Source organism: Eriocheir sinensis, chromosome 34 (assembly GCF_024679095.1).
Source record: "Eriocheir sinensis breed Jianghai 21 chromosome 34, ASM2467909v1, whole genome shotgun sequence".
Lineage (NCBI taxonomy): Eukaryota > Metazoa > Arthropoda > Malacostraca > Decapoda > Varunidae > Eriocheir > Eriocheir sinensis.
The window spans coordinates 7,042,653-7,061,410 of record NC_066542.1 but is presented as its reverse complement, the minus strand read 5'-3'; the positions used below and the strand labels follow the sequence as shown (position 1 = coordinate 7,061,410).

General features: G+C 43.9%; 1 protein-coding gene across 1 annotated transcript in view; it reads right to left on the bottom strand.

Moving 5' to 3' along the window:
• LOC127006991 (glutamate-gated chloride channel-like) overlaps positions 1 to 18,758 on the bottom strand; it is a 91,371-nt gene that overhangs the window by 3,036 nt on the left and 69,577 nt on the right. The window contains exons 8-11 of the mRNA XM_050877451.1: positions 13,691 to 13,844; positions 8,807 to 8,889; positions 7,981 to 8,115; positions 156 to 385 (exon numbers count right to left, since the gene is read on the bottom strand). Of these exons, the coding sequence (XP_050733408.1) occupies positions 156 to 385; positions 7,981 to 8,115; positions 8,807 to 8,889; positions 13,691 to 13,844 (602 nt within the window). The remainder of the gene's footprint in view (positions 1 to 155; positions 386 to 7,980; positions 8,116 to 8,806; positions 8,890 to 13,690; positions 13,845 to 18,758) is intronic.

The following is an 18,758-nucleotide window of genomic DNA, read 5'->3' as shown; positions in this document are numbered from 1 at the left end:
AAAGAAAACAAAATATATAAAAAGAAGAGGAAACAAAACAAGAAGAAGAAAAAAGAAGGTAAAGAAAAGAAAAAAAGAAAAAGAAAAAGAAGAAGACGACGACGAAGAAGAAGACCAAGAAAACAAAAGACCACAACTACAAGACACACACTCACCTTGGTATAGGACACGGGGGGGAGGGACTGGTTGATGCCCGCGTTCTGGGTGGACATCGTGAGCAGGGTGGTGACGCCGAGGGCCACGCGGGCAGGCACGGCGTACTGATCCAGCCAGAAGGACACCCAGGATACGATAACCAGCATGCAGCACGGGATGTAGTACTGGATCAGGTAGTACGAGAACTCGCGCTTGAAGAACAGATTCACCTTCAGACAACTGTACTCCCCTGCGAAGACGAAGAGCGAGGTTACTACACATCACCGTTTCCAGATTATCGAACTCAGAGCATGGTATTTACCGCTTTCTGACGCCTAATTATTGCCAAGAAACATCAGGATCTAACTCTTTTAACGATAACTATAAATGCGTTTCGTTATTGGAGCCCAGAAGACAGTTTTGGGGTAGGAAGTCGGGAAATATAAGCGCCTGAGTACGACAATCTGGCAACGAAAGAAGGAAGGGAGATTATGGAAGTTAAAAGAAAGGGAGATAAAGAAAGAATAAAGGAAAGAATGGTATATTTTTTCCTCTCCATGAAAAATGCAATTAATTCACTGTACACTTATTCGTATTTTGTCTATTTAAGATGAATGGCACTAATTGGTTATAAATGGAAGGGTGATACGCGTTTGTTGAAATATTCTATACAAAGTGATCTCATTTTAATTTCCACGATGGATAAACGCAATTACGCGGCTCTCAAGGGTCGTATTATGAAACACTTCGCCGCCCAAGAACACATATTTGACAAGGCTTTCGTAGGAGTTGTGGGCATTTCCAGGGGTAGTTTTATGACCCTGGTGGTAGTTTGACCCTTCCTCTTTACCATGAACAGTTGTGGGCATTTCCAGGGGTAGTTTTATGACCCTGGTGGTAGTTTGATCCTTCCTCTGTACCCTGAGCCTAAAAAAACCCACTCATTAGAATCTGAATTAACCCCTCTTTGACCTTTAGAAATAGGTGATGTGAGATGGCAAAGCGTCTATAATACCAGCTAGCAGAGAGGTTGGTATTGTCAGACGCTTCCATCCCTCAGGTCAGCTATTTCTAAAGGTAAAAAGGGAGATCAGTTGAGTTCTAATGAGTGGTATTTTAGGTTCACGATACAGAGAAAGGGTCAAACTACCATCAGGGTCATTAAACAACCACTGGAAATTCCCCAAAACTCCCACGAAAGCATTGCCAAATATGTGTACTTTATTTGGGCGCCGAAATGTTAAAAAATATGATCTTGTTACACTCCACGGTGAGAGATAATTGAGTGAGAGACCAGACTATATGTACCATCTTATAATTAACTTAATAAGCGGCCGTCATTCAAGTTTAATTGCATTACTAACATCCCACGACCAGGAAGACAAGCCCGCGACAACAACACCAAAACAACACACGGCGCCGCATCGACAACAATTACATGGTCACAGGGAGAGGATAACACACTGGTCACGGGCACTTATCCTGGGCAGGCATCGACCCTTCTAAACCCATGCATCCGAACAGAAGATTTCACGTAAAGTTTTTGCTGTCTTTCTTCTTAAGTTCTTAATGTTACTAGTCTTCTTTGTATTTGCTAATTAAACGGTCAAACAATGTACTTCACGGCTAAGAGAAAGCATGAATCTCACACGCATGTCAGTTTCCATAAAACTCTACGGTTAATGCCACCCATGTTTCACTTACCATGATGTCGGTAGCCTATTGTCAGATGCTTCCAAACCCTAACATCAACTATTTCCAAAGGCCAAAAAGGAGATCAATCGGGGTCTCATGAGTGCTTCTTTAGGTTCATGATACAGAAGAAGGGTCAGACTACCACCAGGGTCATAAAACTATCCCTGGAAACGCCCCAAAACTCCTACGAAAGCCTTGTCAAATGTGTGTCCTTTGGGGGCCAGAAATGTTTAATAATATAGCCGTTAGTCCATCGCATTGCAGCAGAAGATAGTGTTTCTTGCTCCCCTCGACGGCAGACTTCCATGGCTTTGGGAGTTGATTGGTTGGGTGAAAGGAGTCCGGAGTTAGGGGTCATTGTTACCTTCGATGGAGGAGGAAGGAGTGGGTGGGGCTTCCGGACCAACTTAGTGAGCGGTGAGTATAATTTTAAAGTTTATATAATCTCAAACCTTCCGGAGCTTACACGCCCACATTTAATAAGGCTTTCGTGGAGACTTTGTGGGTAGTTCAAAGGGTAGTTTTATGAGACTTCGTGGTAGTTAGACAAAGCATCTCGGACGTGAAAGCAATACCAGGAGAAACCGATTGATCTCCTTTGTGGTTCATCGCTGCTAAAAAAAGTTTGGTCTGGGTTAGAAATTTAAAATACGTGGGATTAAGTTGATCTCCCTCCCTTCTTTCCTTCCTTAATCTCTTCTTTCTTCTTCCTTTCTTTAATCACCGTTCCTTCCTTCCTTCCTCTCTTCTTTCTTGATCCCCATTTCTTTATTCTCTCTTCCTTCCTTCTTTCTTGTGTTCCCTTCCTTCTTCCTTTCTTCATCATCCCTCCTTCCTTATTTTTTGATCTCCCTTCCTTCTTCCTCTTTTGAGCTTCCTTTCTCTCTCCTTTCTTCCTTTTTCCATGAGGTTCCTTCTTTCCTCCTTCGTTGATCTGTCTTTCGTCTTCCTTCATTTTCTTCCCTTCTTCTTTTCTTCATCACACTTCTTTCCTTCTTCTTTGAGCTTCCTTTCTTCCTTACTTCTTTCCTTCCTTCATCCCCTTTCCTTCCTCCTGCCTTACTTCGCCCATTCCCTAAACCAACGAGCTCATAAGTTGCAACGGCCGGCACTTTACGGGTCAACTGTCAACACCATCAACGCTGTCAACACATCCCTGCCAGACTCAACGACCCCGTCCAAGGCATGTGTGTTGGTGCTGATCTTTGTAAGACGTCAGCTAACAAGACGCAGCCGCCGCCACCTTCTCCTCCTCCTCCTCCTCTTCCTTACCCTTGAGACTTCGCTTGTCCGTTGATCCAGTGTTGTTCTTTGAGGTTATGGTTCTGTTTACTTCAAGGGTTCTATTATGGTTATTGGTTGACAGCAGGGTGGTGTGAGAGAGAAAATTAGGTTATGTATAGGTACTTGGTGGGGACATATATTTGTTGATTTGTTTATTTGTTTTGTTGTTTTCGTTCTTTTTCTTCTTTTTCTTTTTTTCTTTTTATTTTTATTATTATTATTTTTCTTCTTCGTCTGCTTCATCGTCGCCTTTTCTTTTCGTCTTTTTCATTTTCTTCTTCCATTTCCCACTTTTATTTTTCATTTTCTATTCATTTTCCTTTTTTTTTTTTTTGCTTTGTCGTTTTATCTCCATGTTCTACCTCTTCTTTTTCTTCTTCATCTTCACCTTCTTTTTCTTCTTCTTCTTCTTCTTTTTCTTATTGTCCTTTTCGTCCTTCTTCACCTCCATCACCATCATCATCATCATCACCTCACCACCACCACCAGCACCACTATCACCATTCTCATTATTACAACTTCGCCTTTTATGTCCATTCTCTCCCCGCACCGTTTCTAATTTATTCCAAGTGTCCACGCTAAGCTCCACGGAAAGCAAGTCGCCACCGGGTCAAAGTTTAATCAAGGAAATAACCAACGTAACCTTAACACGGCCATTTTTTCCCATCTCGCCGCAGGACATGAAAACCAGACAAAGAGATTGAAAGAGAAATATAAAGTGCAGTTATATACATAAAGGTAAAGAATTGCTATGTCATAACGAATTGCAAAAATATATTAAAATGATTTCGTTATTTTCCATTTACTAGATGAACGACGCTGGTTATTATACGTTGCAGAAAAGGGTGATTCGTGTTGGTGGAAGTGTTTTTATATAGAAGGTTTGCTCGTTTGAATACTCCTTCTACTACTACTACTACTACTACTACTACTACTACTACTACTACTACTACTACTACTACTACTACTACTACTACTACTACTACTACTACTACTACTACTAATAATAATAATAATAATAATAATAAGAAGAAGAAGAAGACGAAAGAAGAAGAAAAGGAAAGAGAAAAATAAAAATAAAATATCCAGAAAGAGAAAAAAAGAAAAAAAGAGAAAAAAAGGAAGAGAAAATGAAAGAGATGAAGAAGAAGAGGAAGATGAAAAGGAAGATGAAGAAGAAGACGAAGAAGAAGAAGAAGAGAACGAGGACGGAGACATAAGTACATAAGAACGTAAGGAGTCTGCAAGAGGCCGGTCGAAGAAGCTTACCGTTATGCACTGAAGTTTACAAATCACTCCAAAATATACTCGCTAACTTAATATTCTTTCAGTTCATTTACTTTTATAATACACACACAAAAAAAAAGGAGCACAGCCATTTTCTTATACATATTCCCGAAGCAACCCAGAGTCGAGGCGCGCCCCAAGTTATGCACAAAGAACACTCGATAATGAACACAAGGCGGCTGACGGATACTTTTGTTCCCTCGAGGCGCTGAGATTTTCATGTTGTCCGAGTTGCTGACGTGACGAGATGTGCGTGTCTGGCTGCCTGGCGTGGTGGTGGTGGTCGTGGTGGTAGGGTTGGTGTTGGTTTTGGTGTTGGTGTTGGTATTGTTAGGGTTGGTATCGGTTTTAGTATTGGTTTTAGAGATGGTATTAGCGGTGGTTGTGGTGGTGATGTTAGTGTTGGTATTGTTATTGTTATTGGTGTTGTTGGTGGTAATGGTGGTGGTGGTTGTGGTGGTGGTGGTGGTGTTAGGGTTGGTATTGGTGATGTTGGTACTGGTGGTGTTGGGGTTGGTATTAGTGTTGGTATTGGTATTGGTTGTGTGAGGGTTGGTATTAGTGTTGGTGTTGGTATTGGTATTGGTGTTGTTGGTGGTAATGGTGATGGTGGTGGTGGTGGTATTAGGGTTGGTATTGGTGTTGGTATTGGTGTTGGTATTGTTATTGGTGTTGGTATTGGTGTTGGTGTTGTGGTCGGTGGTGTTAGGGTTGGTATTGGTATAGAAGTGTTGGTGTTAGTATTGGTAGGTTATTGGTATTAGTGTTGGTGTTGGTTATAGTGGTGTGGTGGTAGTGGTGTTGGTGTTGGTATTAGTGTTGGTATTGGTGATGGTGTTGGGGTTGGTATAAGTGTTGGTGTTAGTATTGGTAAGCTATTGGTATTAGTGTTGGTGTTAGTATTGGTAAGCTATTGGTATTAGTGTTGGTGTTGGTTAAAGTGGTGTGGTGGTAGTGGTGGTGATAGGGTTGGTGTTGGTGTTGGTAGTGGTGGTGGTGAAGATGCTGAGAATGATAATGATGATGACAATAATAACAACAATTATAACAGTGGAATACACTAGCAGAAAAAAAGTCGTATGTGAAAAAAACCCATTTACAGTCTTAAAGAAAAAAATATATGATAGTTTCAAAGGGAAGGAGACTACGAGCTTGGATCAATTCTGTAAACACTCAAATTACACACACACACACACACACACACACACACACACACACACACACACACACACACACACACACACAAACACATGCATTCTTCTCTCTCTCTCTCTCTCTCTCTCTCTCTCTCTCTCTCTCTCTCTCTCTTTCCTTCCCTTTCCTTTCCTTTCCTCTCCCTTCCCTTCCCTTCAATTCCCTTCCCTTTCCTTCTCTTCCCATCCCATCTCTTCTCCTGCCTCGATAATCATCTCACTACAAGCAGGCAGCCTCCCTTCGCTTCCCTGCTTAATTCACCGATCAAATCCACTAATTACCAAGTCTGATGTGTAATGACCCTAAACATCTTACACAGCACCTATTGGTACACCTGCATACCCGTCCTCCCCTTCCACGTCTCTCTAATTCAATAACTATAAAATGCAACCCATCATTGTTTCTGTCCTTATAACTCACTGGCAATAAGAGGTGGTTTTCTAGTCTTGTACGTGATGATACCGTTATTAAAGCATTTATTGTTCCATGTTCAGTCAGTCATAGAAGTAACAGACACACTAAAGATCGATAGCATGGGGATTGAGCGAAAACCAAAGAGAGAACATATGCCTATCACCACTTTTTGAATGGCACAAGATTTCGTACGGAGTTTCATATCGTACAATCCCTCCTCTTGTAACCCACTAACTACCAACTGCAACCTTCCCTTTCCCTGCAAACGGTTATCCTTCCTTTCCCTGCTCCCCTTGCCAGTTGATTATGAGGACTTGTTTGAGAATATGGGGGCACTGTTTCATCCCTTTCCTTCTCTTGCAACCCACTAACTACCAATTGCATCCCTCCCCTTCATCCCCTCACACACTATTGTCAGCAAGCGGTTAACTTTCCTTTCCCTGCTTCCCTTGCCAGTCGACTATGAGGACTTGTTTGAGAATATGGGGCCACTGTTTCATCCCTTTCCTTCTCTTGCAGCCCACTAACTACCAGCTGCAACCTCCCCTTCATCCCCCCACACACTATTGTCAGCAAGCGGTTACCCTCCCTTTACCTGCTACCCTTGGTAATTGAGTACACGGAGTTGTTACCAAGTCTGGCGTGTGACGACACTTGGGCGCCGCTCCGCTATTGATTGGCCCCAGGTAACGCCTATGACCTCAACACACACACGCACACAAGCACGCGCGCGTGCACACACACACACACACACACACACACACACACACACACACACACACACACACACACATGGTAGTTTTGATGGGATCCGCGGTTAGATGAAGGTTTGAGGGAAGGGGAGCGTAACAGAGACATATAGACAGACAGACAGATAGACAAACAGACAGACAGACAGACAGACATGAGAAATTGAATAGCTCGGGGGGGGGGGGGGAGGTGATTGGGACGGAGGGGGCGCGTAAGACACAGACTAACACAGACAAACAGACAGACAGACAGACACACAGATACAGACAAAAAGAAGACAGAAAGTTGGACAGACATACAAACAGGATAAACAGACAGATGAACAGAAGGATATATTGACAAAAATAGAGAAACAGAAAACAAACAAACGAAAAACTCACAAACAGACAGACAGACAGACAGACGGAGATGAAAAGCCGAATGCAACACGATTGAAAAAACTTGTCCGATTTCCTATGTGTGTGTGTGTGTGTGTGTGTGTGTGTGTGTGTGAGAGAGAGAGAGAGAGAGAGAGAGAGAGAGAGAGAGAGAGAGAGAGAGAGAGAGAGAGAGAGAGAGAGAGAGAGAGAGAGAGAGAGAGAGAGAGAGAGAGAGAGAGAGAGAGAGAGAGAGAGAGAGAGAGAGAGAGAGAGAAACCACCCAGCACCCTACGATACACAATAGCGTAATAGTGATTTGATTATAAGACATTCAACTCGACCACCAACCCTAACTACATATTAACCGTATTTTCCCTCTAATCCACCTAACTTACAACATCTATATTACTCCCAAGGCAACAACAGGCTATTCTCTTCTTATTCCGCCTAATAGAACGTTGCTTTTGGGCTCATATACGCTACAAGGAAGAGAAGAAAAGGGGAAAGAAGGTCTATTATCCTGGTATCTCGGCCGTGCGCAGAAGACGGGTTAAAGTGGCTGACGCGACTGGCTCTCCGTTCTGCCCTGGGTCCATTTTCTTGAGCATTACCGCGCTCAAGATCAAGGCTTTCGTAGGAGTTTGGGGCATTTCCAGGGGTAGTTTAATGACCCTGGTGGTAGTTTAGCCCTTCTTCTGTACCATGAACGGACTAGAACACTCATTATAACCCGATTGATCTGCCTTTTAGCTTATGGAAGGAGTTGACGTGAGAGGTGGGAGCGTCTGAGATTACTGATTATGGTCCCCTTGTCTTTCTCCTTCCTTCATTTGCATACCTGTGGCTGGCTGGCGTGACTCACCTGTATTGGTCTTGCTGTTGCAGTAGATGGGGACATAGCCCTCGAGGGTAAAGCGGGGCAGGTGGAGGTTCTCGTTCACCTGGATGGGCTCGTTCTTCTCCCAGATGAAAACCAAGTCCTCGGTGGTCCAGCCATCTTGAGGGGAGAAGAAGGAGGTGGGAGAAAGGGAGAGTGGAGACGAGGGAAAGGAAGGGTGGAGGTAAAGGAAGGAGGGAGGGAGGGAAAGGGGCAAGGAGGAAGGAAGGAGAGGAAGGAGATGGAGGGATGGAGGGAAAGTTTCAAGGAGGTTTTAGAAGAGAGAGAGAGAGAGAGAGAGAGAGAGAGAGAGAGAGAGAGAGAGAGAGAGAGAGAGAGAGAGAGAGAGAGAGAGAGAGAGAGAGAGAGAGAGAGAGAGAGAGAGAGAGAGAGAGAGTGTGTGTGTGTGTGTGTGTGTGTGTGTGTGTGTGTGTGTGTGTGTGTGTGTGTGTGTGTGTGTGTGTGTGTGATGAATTTTTTATGCCGAAATTTTCATACATATATATACACAAAATTGAAAATGAAAGTAGAGAATAAATTCCAATAAAAACTCGTTTACAAATAAATAACAAATTAACATACATAAACTCTCTCTCTCTCTCTCTCTCTCTCGCCTGTCTGCTTTCTTGTCTTTTTTGTGTATTTTTTGTCGTTTTTTTTTTGTTTTCTTTATTTGTCTGTTTTCTTTTTCTTGTGTGTTTTCTTCTTTTTTTTGTCTTTTTTTTGTGTTTTTTGTCTTTTTATGTTTTCTTGTCTTTTTTTTTGTCTTTGTGTCTGTATCTCTGTCTGTCTCTGTCTCTCGGATACTTACAGGAGGCCATGAGGAGCTCGCAGACTTGGGTGTCGAGAGGGTACAGCTTGAGGTTCATCGGGCAGGACAGCGTCAGGGAGATTCTGCGATGGGAGAGACAGGAAGGGTCGAGTGTTATTGAGGTCCGTCTGCAAAAACATCTCTGGGCTTAGGGCCAGTTTCACAGTTCCCCTTGATGGGTTAGTAAGCTCCCAAACCAATACCAGAGCCTTCGAAATTTCCTTGTACAGTGTCTGGTGTTTATATTTAAGTTCACAAATTTGATAAAACTATACAGGAAAAGTCTTGTGTATTTAGTGTGGCATCGAAGACCTCCCCATTGTGGATTGTATGGGATTCTATAGTTTGGTTCGGGCTGTTACGAGGACACTGTGTTGGACTGTGAAATCGGCTCTTAGTCTCCTACTGGCAGGTACAATAAGACACTTTCGCTTCTCACATCAACTATTTCTAAAGGTCAAAGAAGGTATCAATCGGGTTCTAATGAGTGTTTCTTTAGGCTCATGCTACTGAGGAAGGGTCAAACTACCATCAGGGTCATAAAACTCTACTTCTGGAAATGCCCTCAACTCCTACGAAAGCCTTGTCAAATATGTGAACTTGGGCGACGAAATGTAAAATACGACCCACTATCTAACGTTTATATACTACATGTGTTGTTGATGTGGCTGTTGTTGTTGTTATTAGCGTTGTTGTTCTTTTAGCTATTTTTTTTCTTGTTTGTTGTTGCTGTTGTTGTTTTATTTTTTCTTCCTTCTTACTTTTTCTCTTACGATTTTTCTTTCTTTGCCTGTCTCCCATTTTTTCCTTCTTTCGTTCTTTCTTTCGCTCTTTCTTTATTTTTCTCCCTCTTTCTTTCCTTTCTTTGCCTTCCTTCCTTCCTTCCTTCCCTTCTTGTTTCTCTCATTCTTTTATCTACTTTTGTATCACTTTTTTTTGTGTGTGTGTGTGCGTGTGTGTGTGAGTGCGGGCGCGGTCTGTAACTACTACCTAACCTCTCCTTTGATCTAACGCACCTGTCCGTTCTTGTTGACAGGTGAGCGGAGACGAGAGAAGAAAGAAGGACAGAACAACGCGGACAAGGGGAAGTGCGGCGAGGCGTGGCTAGCTGAAGCGCCTTTTTACCTCCCTCTCTTTGCTGGTTTCCCGGACGTCCTCGCCAACCATTCTATAATTAATTAGTCTGTCGAATGAGGTCTTCACCACCTTGTTAGCGGCTCGCCTTGGGGTGCTTTTGTCTGCCCTGTATAAAGGTCGTGTGGCGAAAAGAATTGGTGCAAGTGAAAACTACAGCGGTAGTAGTAGTAGTGGTAGTAGTAGTGGTAGTGTCTGTGGAAGTAAAAGTGGTAGTATAGTGGTATTAGAAGTGGAAACAAGTAGTAATAGTAGTGGTGGTAGTTTAATAGTAGGTAATGGTGATGGTAGTGGAAGTATGATGATTGTTGAGTAGTATTAGTATTAGTATTAGTAGTATTAGTATTAGTAGTAATAGTAATAGTAATAGTAGTAGTAGTAGTAGTAGTAGTAGTATAGTAGTAGTAGTAGTAGTAGTCCTATGTCGGCCACCTCCTTGAATTATTTTTAGGAGCAGCGAGTAGCGGGCTTTTTTTTTAATTGTTTCCTTTTCTTGTGCCCTTGAGCTGTCTCCTTTGCTGTAAAAAGAAAGTAGTAGTAGTAGTAGTAGTAGTAGTAGTAGTAGTAGTAGTAGTAGTAGTAGCAGTAGGAGTAGGAGTAGGAGGAGGAGTAACAGTAGTGGAGTGGCAGCAGCAGGAAAAAGCACAATCAACACACATCAAAGCCTACAGCGACCTCCACCCAGACAGAAAGAACGAAGGGAAAGATACGACGCCGCTGTCATAGAGAAGAAGCCCTAAGAAAAGAGACCTCGGAGGCGGATGGCCATAAAAAGCGTGAGGGTAAGAAGGAGACAGGCCCGCGACATGCAAGGCCGCCTGCACACCTGGGAGGGAGGATGATTAGCCAGATGGGACACAGGTGAAAAAGAATCCTTCCATCAGTAACAGGTGAGTCTTTTTTTTCTTTTCTTTCTTTCTTTGTTGTCTTGTCTTCTTTACTCTTTTTTTATTTGGTCTCTCTCTCTCCCTCTCTCTCTCTCTCTCTCTCTCTCTCTCTCTCTCTCTCTCTCTCTCTCTCTCTCTCTCTCTCTCTCTCTCTCTCTCTCTCTCTCTCTCTCTGATATATTTCTTTTCTCCTGTTTTGTCTTTTTTGTCTTTCATTTCCTCTTTTCTTTTTCCTTTGCCATCTTTACTTCTCTTGTTTCTTTCTCTGTTTTCTTCTCTCTTTCTTTTATCCTTTCTTTTCCTTTTCTTTCTCCATCCTTGATTACTTACCGAGTCTTCCTGGCGAATAGGCGAACACAGACAGACAGACAGACAGACAGAGATAGACAGACAGACAGACAGACAGACAGACAGACAGACAGACAGACAGAGACAGATAGACAGACAGACAGACATACAGACAGACAAACAGACAGATAGACAGACAGACAGACAGGCAGACAGACAGACAAACAGAGACAGAGATAGACAGACAGACAGACAGACAGAGACACACACACACACACACACACACACACACACACACACACACACACACACACACACACTTACCCTCCAAAAATAGAAGTAGATATTGATGGTACAAAGCAATAAAGAAATAGAAGGAAAGTAACCAAGGAAGAATTAGGGTTCCGTCCGTGTCTTGCAGAAATATGAAGAACAATTTTTCGGGGTATTTCTTTTTCGTGGGCCCCAAAATTTCCGGTTGGCCCGCGGCACTGTTCTTGTTGTTTACTAATGGCGCTGCTACACTCTACCCCTCGACTTCCTTGTCCTTGTTTTTGCTTCTTCCTTCCTTTAGTACTTTCCTTTTTCCCTTCTTCATCACTCCTGAATGCTCGTGACTTCTTCCCCATTTCTTTCCTTTATCGAAATTTTCTCTTCTCCTTTGCTACTCTCTCCTATTCCTCCTCCTCCTCCTCCTCTTTTTCTTCCTCTCCTCCTTCTCCTCTTTCTCTTCCTGCACCCTCTTCTCCTCCTCCTTCTCGTCCTGCTGATATTCTTCCTCTTTCTCCTTCTTTTTTTCTTCCTTTTGCTGTTACTCTTCCTCCTCCTCCTCTTTTTCTTCCTCTCCTCCTTCTTCTACTCCTCCTCCTCCTCCTCCTCTTTCTCTTCCTTCCTCTCTTCCTGTTGATATTCTTCTTCTTTCTTTTTCTCCTCCATTTCCTGTTACTCCTCCTTCTCCTCCTGTCTTCCTCCTCCTCCTCCTCCTCTCCTCCTCTTCCTCCTCCTTCCCCTATGTAAATGGACGCAGAGCTCAAGTGTACTGAAGAGCTCGCCAAAGAAGCTAGAAGAAGTGAATTTGGAGAGTTTGTGCCTCAAGTGTTTTCCTTATGCATAGAAAACGGAGAAGGGGGAAGCGGAGGGGGGAGCTGGGGAGGAAGGGGAGACGGATGAAAGGATAAAAGGAGGGAGGAAAAGTTTGTGAGTGAAGATGGATGGGAGAGGAGGGTGAGAGGAGGGAAGGGGATTGATAGAATGAGAGATCAAAAGGGGATTGAGAGGAAGGGGGAGTGGGAGATGAGGGAAGGAATGGAAGAGAGAGATATGTGTAAGGGGAATAGAGAGTGAGGAAGGGGAGAGGAAGGGGAAAGAGGGCGAGGGAAGGAAATTGATAGGAAGGAGAAAAAGATTGAGGAAGAGGAGAGAGACTGTTAAGGAGGGAAGAGGTGGAAGAGAAAAGGGGAAGGGAGGAAAAGGGAGGGATGGAAAGGGATGGAGGAGAAAGAGGTGGAAGGGAAAACAAAGTAAGGAAAGGGAAGAGAGATGGGAGAGGAAGATGAGGAGAGGGAAGGGGATAGGAGAGAAAGAATTGGAAGGGGTGACAACGTGAGAAAGGGAAAAGGGATGGGAAAGGAAAGAGAAGGATGAGGGAAGGGAAAGAAAGGAAAGAGTAGAAGGGGAAACAAAGAAAGGGGAGAGGGATGGGAGAGGAAGGTGAGGGGAGGAAAAGGAAGGGAAGGAAAAGAAAAAGTAGAAGGGGAAAGGGATGGGAGAGGAAGGTGAGGGGAGGAAAAGAAAGGGAAAGAAAGGAAAGAATAGAAGGGGAAACAAGGAAAGGGGAGAGGGATGGGAGAGGAAGGTGAGGGGAGGAAAAGGAAGGGAAGGAAAGGAAAGAGTAGAAGGGGAAACAAGGAAAGGGGAGGGATGGGAGAGGAAGGTGAGGGGAGGAAAGAAATGGAAGGAAAAAAGAGTAGAAGGGGAAACAAGGAAAGGGGAGGGATGGGAGAGGAAGGTGAGGGGAGGAAAAGAAAGGGAAAGAAATGAAAGAATAGAAGGGGAAACAAGGAAAGGGGAGAGGGGTGGGAGAGGAAGGTGAGGGGAGGAAAAGAAAGGGAAGGAAAAAAAAGAGTAGAAGGGGAAACAAGGAAAGGGGAGAGGGGTGGGAGAGGAAGGTGAGGGGAGGGAAAGGAAGGGAAGGAAAAAAGAGTAGAAGGGGAAACAAGGAAAGGGGAGGGATGGGAGAGGAAGGTGAGGGGAGGAAAAGAAAGGGAAGGAAAAAAAAGAGTAGAAGGGGAAACAAGGAAAGGGGAGAGGGATGGGAGAGGAAGGTGAGGGGAGGAAAGAAATGGAAAAAAAACATGCAAAGTCTAGGTGGTGGCATTCGACTAGACACAATTTCACTTTATTCCTTCCTTCCTTCCTTTTTTCCTTCCTTCCTTCCTTCACCTCCATCCTTCCTTCCCTCACCACCAAAACCACCACCTAAATCACCACTTAATACTTAACTTCAAGGACATACCACCTACAAGTCTGGACCATAGCGTCTGTGTGATCTATGTAAATCTATGTAACCCTCTACCTGATGCTGAAGAGGACGTCGCCATCGGGGTAGATCCTGATGTAGGTATTGGGCAGGATGATGTCGTGGAAGTGGCCGGTCTTCTCGTTCTTAAAGAAAAGGTCAGGCATCCAGATCTTGTCCGTCTCCGTTAGGGTGAGGTACTTGATCTTGCCTGGCAGCGGAGAGGCGGGGAGAGGCGGGAAGAGAAGAGCAAAGAGTTAGTATTGTATAAGGACGCTTGGTATAAAGAGGGAGTAGGGGAAAGAGGGAAGAAAGTGTCAGAATGTTTGGGTGAGGTACTTGATCTTGCCAGGCAGGGGAGAGGCGGGAAGAGGCGGGAAGAGAAGAGCAGAGTTAGTATTGTATAAGGACGCTTGGTATAAAGATGGACGTTGGGGAAAGAGGAACGAAGAGGAGGAGGGGAAAAAAGAAGAGTGTCAGAATGTTTGGGTGAGGTACTTGATTTTGCCAGGCAGGGGAGAGGCGGGAAGGGGCGGGAAGAGAAGAGCAAAGAGTTAGTATTGTATAAGAACGCATGGTATAAAGAGGGACGAAGAGGAGGAGGGGAAAAAAGAAGAGTGTCAGAATGTTTGGGTGAGGTATCTGATCTTGCCTGGCAGGGGAGAGGCGGGAAGAGGCGGGAAGAGAAGAGCAGAGTTAGTATTGTATAAGGACGTATGGTGTAAAGAGGGAGTAGGGGAAAGAGGAACGAAGAGGAGGAGGGCAAAAAAGAAGAAAGTGTCAGAATGTTTGGGAAAGGCATAAAAAGAGAAAAAAGTCACTGTGATTTATGAGTACTTGATTTTGCCTGCCAGCGAAGAGGAGAGAGACAGGATGAGAAAATTATGAAAAGTGTTAGTATTAAAAAAGGAGGAAGGGGAAAAGGAAGGAAAAGAAAAGGAAGGGAAGAGGGGAAGAGGGGAAAGAGGGTCGTATACTCGATTCTGTCTGCCAGGGACGAAGTGTGAAAACCCGGGAAGAGGGAAAAAGGTGAAAGACTCGGTATCAAAGGAAACTCTTGCATCAGAAAAAAGGACGAAGGTGCAAAAAAAGTCAGTGTGATTTATGAGTACTTGATCTTGCCTGCCAGCGAAGAGGAGAGAGACAGGATGAGAAAATGGTGAAAGGTGTTGTATCAAAAAAGGAGGAAGGGGAAAAGGAAGGAAAAGAAAAGGAAGGTAAGAGGGGAGGAGGGGAAAGAGGGTCGTGTACTCGATTCTGTCTGCCAGGGACGAAATGTGAAAAACCCGGAAGAGAGAGAAAAAGGTGAAAGACTCGGTATTAAAGGAAACTCTTGCATCAGAAAAAAGGACGAAGGTGCAAAAAAAGTCAGTGTGATTTATGAGTGCTTGATCTTGCCTACCAGCGAAGAGGAGAGGCGGGAAGAGAAAAAGGGAATTCAGTCTCTTGTAACGGTGAGGTCATATGAAAGGGGGGGGGGGGGAGGGAAGAGAAGTCGGGGAAGAAGAATGCGTCTCTTCTTTTGATGGAGGAGGAAAGAGAGAAAGAGAGCAAATGTGGGAGAGAAAGGGTGACAAAGATGGAGAGAAGAGGAGGAAAGAGAGAATGAGAGTAAAAGTGGGAGAGAAAACGAGACAAAGAGGGAGAGAAAAGGAGACAAAGAGGGAGACAAAAAGGGACAAGAAAAAAAAGATATGTACAAAGTTAATTAATGGAGGAAAAAAAACACGGAAAGGGGAAACAAGAGGAAGATTGGGGGAAGGAGAGACTCAAAGGGGAACTGAAAACAACATCATCAACAACAATAACAACAACAACAACAAAGGGCGAGGAGGTATATTGCAAATGAGTGTGGTGAAACAATAAAAAAAAAAAAGAGGTGTCTGGAGTAGGCTACTAATGAACGATTCGGGGGTGGAAGTGGCGCCGCTCAAAAATGAGAGAGAGAGAGAGAGAGAGAGAGAGAGAGAGAGAGAGAGAGAGAGAGAGAGAGAGAGAGAGAGAGAGAGAGAGAGATAGATAGAGAGAGAGAGAGAGAGAGAGAGAGAGAGAGAGAGAGAGAGAGAGAGAGAGAGAGAGAGAGAGAGAGAGAGAGAGAGAGAGAGAGAGAGAGAGAGAGAGAGAGAGAGAGAAACAAACAGAAAAAAAAACAAAAAAAAAAAAAAACAAAGACGAAAGAGAAAGATATAGAGGAAAGAAGAAAAGAAGATAAGAAAAAGGAAAAGAAAAACAACTGTACTTAATGAAATAGAACAAAATATGAACAAAAACAAACCGAAATGGATAACAAAGACGAAAGAGAAAGAAAGATATTATAGAGAAAGAAAGAAAAAATAAGAAAAGGAGAAGAAAAACTAAAAATATTTCATCACAAAGAACAAAACATAAAAAAAAGACAAATTCCAAACCTCACATAAAAAAACAGAACAGGAATTGACAGATAAACAGATAAACAGAGAGAGACAGAAAGTGAGAGAGAGATGGAGGAGGAGGAGGGGCGAGGAAGGAGGAAGAAGAGGAAGAGGAGGATGAGGGAGTGTGGGACGAGGAGGAGGAGGAGGAGGAGGAGAAGTTGAGCCGCCGCAGCATCAGTAAAGAGAGGAGATGCGATGAATAGCCGCTGATTCTAAGCTATCCACTAACTAGCTCGCGCGACGGGATGCAGAGACAGCATGCACGGGGCTGAATAGGAAGAGGAGGGAGTGGGCGAAGAAGGGGACGTAGGAGAGGGGCGAAGAAGGGGGGCGAAGAAGGGGACTTAGGAGAGGGGCGAAGAAGGGGGGCGAAGAAGGGGACGTAGGAGAGGGCGAAGAAGGGGCGAAGAAGGGGACGTAGAGAGGGATGAAGAAGGGGCGAAGAAGAGGGACGTAGGAGAGGGGCGAAGAAGAGAGGGCGAAGAAGGGGACGTAGAGAGAGGGGAGAAGAAGAGAGAGAGAGAGAGAGAGAGAGAGAGAGAGAGAGAGAGAGAGAGAGAGAGAGAGAGAGAGAGAGAGAGAGAGAGAGAGAGAGAGAGAGAGAGAGAGAGAGAGAGAGAGAGAGAGAGAGAGAGAGAGAGAGAGAGAGAGAGAGAGAGAGAGAGAGAGAGAGAGAGAGAGAGAGAGAGAGAGACGGATGAGAAGAAGAGGGAGAGATAGGGGTGAAAGAAAGGGAAGAGGAAGAGGGGGAAGAAGAAGGTGAGGAGAAAGGGAGCGAAAGAAGGGGACAAGGGAAGGAGGCGAAGAAAGGGAACGAGGAAGACGAAGAAGGGAGTGAGTCAGAAGGCGAAGAAGAGGGCGAGGAAGAGGGTTCAAAGAAGAGGACGAAGGATGGGACTGAAGAGGAAGGGGAGGAAGGTGCAAAGAAGAGATCGTAGAAGGGGTGAAAAAAAGGGGACGAGGAAGAGGGAGAAGAAGGGGTAGAGGGAAGGGCGAAGGAAGAAGACGAGGGAAAGGGCGAAGAAGGGAACGAAGGAGGAGATGAAGAAGAGGTCGCGAAAGGGATGAAAAAGTGGACGAGAGGGAGTAAGCGAAAAAGGGAGAGAACCCATCAGTGTAGGTCGTTCCTGATTGGAGGATTGAACTCGACAACCAAGGCGAGAAAGAGGTTCAGCAGGAGGATCAAGAGGAGGATCAAGGGTTATGGAGGGTCTCAACACATACTCTCTGCTGTGGTTTCCGTCTCTTATGAATGAAGGCGAGAAAAATGTCGACTTGATATGTTTTGGTGGTTTTATTTTTGTATTTGGTTAGAATAACACTCGAGATTGTATGGAAGTAATGGTGAATGGGTTGTTTTTGAGGTTGTGCTGATGTGGTTGTTGTTGTCAGTCAGTCAGTCAGTCAGTCAGTCAACCAGTCAGTCAGTCAGTTAGTCAACCACTCAGTCAGTCAGTCAGTCAGTCAGTCAGTCAGTCAGTCAGTCAGTCAGTCAGTCAGTCAGTCAACCAGTCAGTCAGTCAGTCAACCAGTCAGTCAGTTAGTCAACCAGTCAGTCAGTCAGTCATCCAACCAGTCAGTCAGTCATCCAACCAGTCAGTCAGTCAGTCAACCAGTCAGTCAGTCAGTCAGTCATCCAACCAGTCAGTGAGTCAGTCAGTCAGTCAGTCAACCAGTCAGTCAGTCACTCAATCAGTCAGTCAGTCAGTCGGTCAGTCAGAAAGTTAGTCAGTCAGTCAGTCAGTCAGTCAGTCAACCAGGCAGTCAACCAGTTAGTCAGTCACTCAATCAGTCAGTCAGTCACAGTCCGTCAGTCAAAAAGTTAGTCAGTCAGTCAGTCAGTCAGTTGGTTAGTTTGTTATTTGATTATTGAGGTAGTTAATAAGTTAGTGAGTGAGTAAGTTTATTTGTTAGTTTTTCTTATTATTATTATTATTATTATTATTATTATTATTATTATTATTATTATCATCATCATTATCATTCCCTGCTTACTAAAAGGGCATTAATGTTATCCTCGTTCTTCATTTGTTTCTTTGTCTTTTCATTTTTTTTTTATTTGTCTGTTTATATATCTCAAAAGTCACTAGCGAGAACGTTTAACAATTAATTCTCCACACAAACATTTCTAACAGTCATATTCATAAACAAACTTGCTAGAAACGTCATTAATGTTATCCTCGTTCTTCATTTGTTTCTTTGTCTTTTCATTTATCTATTATATTTGTCTGTTTGTATATCTCAAAAGTCACTGGCGAGAACATCTAACAATTAAGTCTCCACACAAACATTTCTAACAGTCATATTCTTAAACAAACTTGCTAGAAACGGCATTAATGTTATCCTCGTTCTTCATTTGTTTCTTTGTCTCTTCATTTATCTTTTTTATTTGTCTGTTTATATATTTCAAAAGTCACTGGGGAGAGCATTTTACAATTAACTCCACACAAACATTTCTTACAGCCTTATTCTTAAATATTTTTGCGTCCACACGCGTCCACACTCACACATTTGACAAGGCTTTCGTCGTAGGAGTTTGGGGTATTTCCAGGGTTGTTTTAAGGAGAGGGGCGAAGAAGGGGGGCGAAGAAGGGGGCTAGAGAGGGATGAAGAAGGAAACGAAAGAGAAAGAGAGAGAGAGAGCGAGGGAAAGAAGGGGGAGAGGGATGGGGCGAAGAAGCGGGAGAGGGAGAGGTGAAAGAAAGGGAAGA